The sequence below is a fragment of the Pseudochaenichthys georgianus genome, chromosome 20, assembly GCF_902827115.2.
Source record: "Pseudochaenichthys georgianus chromosome 20, fPseGeo1.2, whole genome shotgun sequence".
Taxonomy (NCBI): Eukaryota; Metazoa; Chordata; class Actinopteri; order Perciformes; family Channichthyidae; genus Pseudochaenichthys; species Pseudochaenichthys georgianus.
In genome coordinates, this window is record NC_047522.1 from 13,891,960 (window position 1) to 13,899,205 (window position 7,246).

The 7,246-nt window shown below is 39.3% G+C and overlaps 1 protein-coding gene across 1 annotated transcript; it reads left to right on the forward strand.

The window, feature by feature from the left end:
* Positions 1-720: 720 nt before the first annotated feature.
* On the forward strand, positions 721-7,246 carry anxa13 (annexin A13). The gene is made up of 11 exons (XM_034108683.2): positions 721-881; positions 2,146-2,221; positions 2,311-2,405; positions 2,517-2,687; positions 2,861-2,894; positions 4,210-4,289; positions 4,552-4,620; positions 4,711-4,812; positions 5,092-5,167; positions 5,281-5,393; positions 5,599-7,246. The coding sequence occupies exons 1-11, from the start codon at positions 867-869 to the stop codon at positions 5,716-5,718; spliced, it is 951 nt and encodes a 316-aa protein (XP_033964574.1). The 5' UTR covers positions 721-866; the 3' UTR covers positions 5,719-7,246.

A 7,246-nucleotide genomic window follows, 5' to 3' on the forward strand; every position in this document is an offset into this window, starting at 1 on the left:
AAAACACTTGCGGACCACCTAACTCCACAAATATCCAAAATCACATCGTGATTACAAATCGCCTGAAAATGGTACAAACAAGTGGCAACATGTTTGATGAAGGTGTTGCGCAGGGCTATATCATGCAATCGAAAGTGAAAGTTAAACTCGCTCCATTGCGGAGATATTCCCGCGAGAGTGCTGACAATTTTAATTAATTAATTAATTTGCAATATGAAATGTTACCAATATACTCACGGGCCACTAGGGGGCGGTCACGGACCACCAGTGGTCCGCGGACCATACTTTGAGAAGCACTGCATAGGCTACTGCTGCCTCGAATTGTTAGTTGTTTATTTTGTGACACTGTTTTTATCCAACCAAAGTAACACAATAGCTAATACATGCTTATGTATAAATACGAATTAAACAAGTGATTGTTACCATCGCCTGAATCTTACACAGTTATGCATCACAAATTATTATTCGAATTATAAAATTCTGAAATGGACCAAGGACCATTATACATTATAAGGACTTTCATTTTTGGTAACCTACTTGTGTAGATTTGGAAGCTTATACTTTGTACGATTTTGAAAACACTACTATCATTTGTGACAGAGTTTGTATTCACTTTGGTATTACTCCCTAAACTAAGTGAAGGATCTGAGTATTTCTCTAGCTGCTGACCATATTGTAAAGTGGTGAGGATGTAAATGGTTAATCTAACGGACCGTGCGTTTTCCGTGGTGACGTCACACGCTGGTTTCAGTTAATTTGGGCCGCAGCTCGTAGCCTCGTATCAGGAGAAGAAGTTAGCTTGTACAAACTACTCTACAATTTTTACCCATCAGATCACCAGCTGAAACCGGACGAACATCTTTAAAATGGGCAACTGTCAAGTAGGTACCATTGTCTTAACACAGTGTGCTACACACTCTTTGGTGAGAGACGATCTTTAACAGTTTGCAGTTTAGATTTAGCTATAGCCTACACGTGTAAAGATTAGTTTTGACTTGACAAGTTTAACCAATAATACAATGTAGGTTAGATGTTTGATTCAGGTGTCAATTTCTAATAGAATACCGAATGTATTGCTTTTTTCTCATCATTGATCGAGCACTGTTTCCAGCCAATCTCTGCGCACATCATACAGTATACTCTACATCGCGATTAATATCCTACTATTTCAACTGATATTCAGCACTATGGTGTCAGATTTATATTTTTCGGTGTTTCTTTAAATGTAAACGTCGGTGCTGACACCGTGTGACAGACAGCAGAGTCTGGGTTTACGCAGTGGAAGGGGCCACTCCTCTGCGGAATTCATCACAGCTCCGTTAGACGTGCGTGTGTGTGTGTGAGCAGGGCTCTGTATGTAAATCAGCAGTACTGCAAGGATGGGGGGAGGGTGTCCATCATGATTGCCAGATCTGTGTCTTTCTGTGCTAATGTATCTATTGTTTCACCTCATTGGCAACTTCAATAATACTAAGTGGCAAAGCATGAATGACATTTTCGGTACATATGGGTTATCTGTTGCCACTTTTTATTGTTTTTTTCAGACTCTAAATACGCAATATTTTTGTTTTTGTCAGACTCTCTAAATAACCCTAATCCCTAGGAATAATGTTCGTTATTTTGAGAAATGAAAAAGTTAATGTGGAGGAGCCAGCCACCCGTTATAAAAAAGTGGCGACAGATAACGCTAGTACCCCATTTTCCAACATTATCATTACCTAACAAACAATAAATACAATTCTATTGAAGTTTTGGTGAGGTCAAACATTCTGTGAAGATTTTGACAATCGTTTACTTTAGATCCTCTCGTAAAAAGTTGATTCAACTCTTTAATGTGAGAGATATAGGTCACTAGAACCTCCTATCAGTCCCCTGCTGGCACCTGGCCCACACTATGGAAGCTGCCAGTAATTCATGTGGCCCCCACCAAGTTTGTTTAAGACTTCTGGCCCCGAAATTCCTCCACCCAAGCATTGTGTCATCGACCTCCCCTCCCCCATCTGACAGCTGCTCCTGCATTGCTATCACGAACCGCTCTGATCCTCAATTACGGAAACAATGATAAGTTTGATAAGTGCATTATTATAAGAATCTGTTTATAGATTTTCAATTCGCCTATATACCAATCTTTTGTTATTCCCTCAGCCAACAATCGTGCCCTATGAGGATTTTGATGTTGTTGCTGACATCAAGGCCATCCGCAAAGCCTGCAAAGGGTTTGGTAAGATGGAAAGATTGAATTGAATTCTTGTAATGTAACTGTAAGACATTGTTTGTCCTTGTACCGCATCTGTTTTATTTTCTCTATAGGAACTGATGAGCAGGCCATCATTGACATCTTGGCAGACCGCAGTGCAGATCAGCGTCAGGAAATCAAAAACGCATATTTTGAAAAGTATGATGATGTGAGTGTCATTCAGTTATTCACAGAAATGTACCACTTACATTTGTATTTGGAATATTCTGTTTCTGCCCTCTTCCACCGATAACAATTACATTCTCTCTCCCTCTAATAGGAGTTGGTGGATGTGTTGAAGAAGGAGCTGGCAGGGAGCTTTGAGAACGCCGTCCTCGCCATGTTGGACCTGCCCATAGTCTTCGCTGTGAAGGAGCTGAGGAAGGCCATGAAGGGGGCAGGCACTGATGAAGACACCCTGGTGGAGATCCTCTGCACGGCCACCAACGCTGTCAGTCACAAGTCAAAAACAGTTCAACTCATTTATTAATTAATCATCAACAATATGTGTGGCATTATGTCCAAATTATTTTTCAGGCCCTATACAATAATTAAATAAGCATATGATGTTTTACTGTAAAATATTCTAGATTTGTGTTCATTCTATATAATTGTTTCCCATAGGACATCGTCATGTTCAAGGAATACTACTTTCAAGGTAAGCCATTTTATACAATTACCTTAGTTTACTTGATGCCACATCCATCACATCCGTTTTGTTGTTATATGTTTTTTAATATTTTATGTAGCTTATTAATCATACTTTGCAGTTGTTTAACCTCTTACCCAATACATCACTTAATGTCACTTTTTCCCTTCCTTGTATTATGAACCCTGGAGGAAATGGCTATGGGTGACTCATTGGGACCTACATAGGGCTAAAGTACAGTACTATTCTGGGACTTCTAGCCGTGTAGTTTTCAGTCACACTTTGTTTAGTCAAGGCCCATCCTGCTGCAGCTTCCTGTTCAACATGATGGCAGTTCTGACAGATGTACCGTAGACTGTAACAAGTGATTTATTCTTTCGTTATTTAAGGGTTACTTAGCCCTCAAGTTCTCATTCTTTGAAATATACCAACAATAATAGTTTCTCAATGGCACCTTCTAGTAGGCTATGGTATTCTGAAAAGTAAAAAATGAAGCTAGTGTTTGAGTGGCTGTGGCAGAGAAACGTTTGGTGCTTGTGGTTGCAAGTTAGCTTATCAGGTTGTTTGCTATCATTTTGGCTAACCTCGGTGCTTTGCTGTGGCCAGATACAACATTTAGCATTTTGCTAACCAAGCTAGCCACAATATTTGAAGTTCTTTTTACTGTTTTCTTGTAGACTCCATGTGTAGGTTCACTAGAATAAATAACTTGCTGTACCACCTGAGGGGAATTGTATTTTCCTCTCGTGTGATAGTTCCTTACTGGCACTAATGAGTAAACTATTGGCTGCCCTTTATATAGGGAGTAGTAAATAAAGAATCAAAGTTGTAACACAGAACCTAGTCCTTATCCCCTCTTTTGTAAATCCAATAGTTTATTTTGTCAATGTACTGATTATTCAACAGTACCCTTAGACTAGCTAACCCTTTGGAATCTTATTGTATTCTGATTTGTAATCATTATTATTATTTTTTAAGTTGCTGTACATTCTCAGTTAACATTCCAATTTGGCATCAGTGAAGTGTAAAATATGCTTTCTTGACTCAACTGGTAGTCATAAAGGCAGGAATCCATCATTAACGAAGCTAAGAACATCACATGAACATATACTGGTGTTTTAAGAAGGAAATCAGATGTACTTTGAACTAAGCTGGTTAAGGGAACATGGGTACACAAACCAACTTTCATTACAAATTAAACAGAGGTTGCAGTAAACATGCCAAACTTTTTGGCACGATAGTATCTAGGGCTGGGCTTGTCTAAACACTGAGGCTTAAATTAAACTTGCTTTATTTGATCTTTACTTTACAATGTGTCTTTCAGTGCATGAGCGTGATCTTGAAGCAGATATCGAAGGGGAGACCAGTGGGGACGTAAGAAACCTGCTCACAGCTCTGATGCAGGTAAGAGGCCATGAGTTTCTACTCCGCTCGAGTAACTAAACTCCTTACGTCTGCTGTAGGACTGAAATTGAGCTCACTCTCCCTTGCCCTAGCAGTCCACACACACACACACACACACACACACACACACACACACACACACACACACACACACACACACACACACAGGCCACAATCCAGACCCCCTCTCATAAGTGAAACGCAGGCCAGATGCAGTTACTGAAGGCCTCAGCAGAAGTCATCTTGCTTTTTTGTCTTCCAGGGCGACAGAGACGAGAGTTACGAGGTGGATGAGGAGTTGGCCGAGTCGGATGCTACCTGCCTGTTTGAGGTACTTCAAATATAATTCATTATATCCTCATGGCAGATTACCGTAACTCATCCTGAATATTATGATTAATATTTTCCGTTTCTGATGCAGGCTGGTGAGGGCTCCTTTGGGACAGATGAGTCCACTTTCAGCTACGTTCTGGCCTCCAGAAATTACCTGCAGCTCCAGGCCACCTTCAAGATATATGAGCAGGTAGGTTAGGGTGTCACTCTGTCCATAGATAGCTGCAGTGATATTGCATATCAGTTTATATGACATGAAATCTAATCTTCAGCCAGCATGTGAATTGATCCGGGGTGGTGTCTTTACATTACCCTTAAGAAATGTTGTTGCTTCTCATGCAAGTGCAGTCAGACTTTTTCTAGGGACTTTAAACAAGTAGGCACCTTCTATTAGAGGAAATTGTAGACCTGGAAAAAGAAACCACTCATTCCCAGTGCTTTGATTTGACTAGCAATTTTCTCTCCATAGCTTTGTGGAACTGAAATCCTGGATGTCATTGAGAATGAGACTTCCGGGACACTTAAGAAATGCTACAAAGCTCTTGGTAAGTAAATAATACAAAGTGTTAATTGTCAAAATACCCAGTGTATGTCCTGAAATCTGATATCTTAATTATTGTATTTATTTTATTTTATTTATTTTATTTCCTCCCCACAGTAAGAGTTGCTAAGAACCCTCAGCTCTACTTTGCCAGACGTTTGAACGCTGCGATGAAAGGAGCGGGCACTGACGAGGACACCCTTATTCGCATCATCGTGGTTCGCTCTGAGGTAATTGCATGAAAAGATCAAAAAATAAGTACAGATAAATAAATTGCTGTCTCTCGTACAGCGTATGTGACATTATTTTATTGTATTGCAAAGTTGCAGAATTACTATACTAAGTGCGAACCAAGTTTGGTAAGGGAGAAGAAAAGAATAAGTTAAAAGTGAAAATGAGGGGAATGTAAAATATGTGTTTTCTTGTTGCCAACAGTATGACTTGGAGACCATCAAAGAAATGTACCTGGAGAAGTACGATGTGTCTCTGAAGGACGCCATAAAGGACGAGTGCGGCGGTGATTTTAAACGTCTCCTCGTGGCCATCTGCCACTAAAAGTCTGAGAGTTAGGCAGGGTGGATTTGGAAAACAGTCAGAGACAACTGTTTATACTGAGGGCGCGGCTGTTTTCTGTCTAACTAACTCAGTCTGTCCATGTGACATTACAGTATGTAGGGAGCAGGAGGGTGAACGTGATAGAATAATCAGCTAATGTGTTGTCTAAAATCTGAGTTACGGTGAATTTGTGTGGCTCTCTTTTAAACTTTTTCAACAATCATTTATACCGAAATTGGCATGAACTCATCTGTCTGTGTCCGTCAATTACTGCCCATTTCTTAGTCAATTTTTTGCTCCAGTTCTTTACACTTTGACCAGCATTTACACAGTCAGTTAAAGTCACTGTAAACAAGCACCAATTTATACCTTTCCAGGAGCCAACTGTAGTCACACTGATGCAATTACACTACATTTGATCCGGTTGTGTAAGGCTTGATAGAGTAATCACATTGTAAACATGTTTGTACACTGGGAATAATCTAATCTAGCATCAGCATTTCTTTCTGCTGCTGCATTTACTAATATAAAAAGACAATAGTGTTACATTATTACCTTTGTTTAAGTATTAATCTGTGTTTGAATCCAATATTTCTTTATTTGTGTTAATCTAAAACTGTCACCCTCTATGCCCCAAACTCAGTGACTTAACTGATGTTACCACTTATGCAATCAGTCCATGTGTTTGTGCTTTTTAAAGAAGAAATGTGAAAGTTGGAAATGAAGGAATCTTAGCTGGTAGCATGTGAGGTGAATGGAATTATTAATTTTCTGATTTGCAGAGGAGAATATATATTTTAACAGATGCTTATTGAAAGATACATGTTGCATTTTTATTATCTACAACTTGAAAAATCCAAATACACCTCACCTTGTTATGTATATTTTTTTTGTATTTTGCGACTAACAAATATATTATTTAGTTTACTGTTTTAGGTAGGCCAGATGTTATATGTGAAGAAACCTGTAAGAAGCATTGTACATCTGGACAGTCTGTGTTATTGTGTGTCTATATAAGGCAGCTGAGATCTGTTAAAATGACCACTATTGTAAACATCAACAGGTAGAGTCGTCTGACTAGAGCATGGGTGTCAAACTCAATTTCATCTTGGTCATTATGGTTGCACACAAAGGGCCAGTTGTAACTTTAAGACTATATAATATATATAAAATAATGTATTATATTACATTATTGCCTCTGCATTGGATTATTATCGGATAGGGTAATAACTTCATAATTAATTACGTCTGAAGGCAAAAGTCTAGGGCAAATAATTGCAAGTCTCTTCAGTGCGCATGTGATGCATTGTGGGACATGCAGTTTATTGGCACCGTGCTTCTGTATAGCGGCATGTAACCGTATAATAAACGTATTATATTATTTGCAAGCTCTTGTGGGCCACATAAAATGAAGTCTCATGCCGGATTTGGCCCCCGGGCCTTGAGTTCGACACCCCTGGACTAGAGATTGCCCCTCTACAGCCAACTAATTTTAGTAAACGTGCAAATAAAGTTCCCTGTAACACAA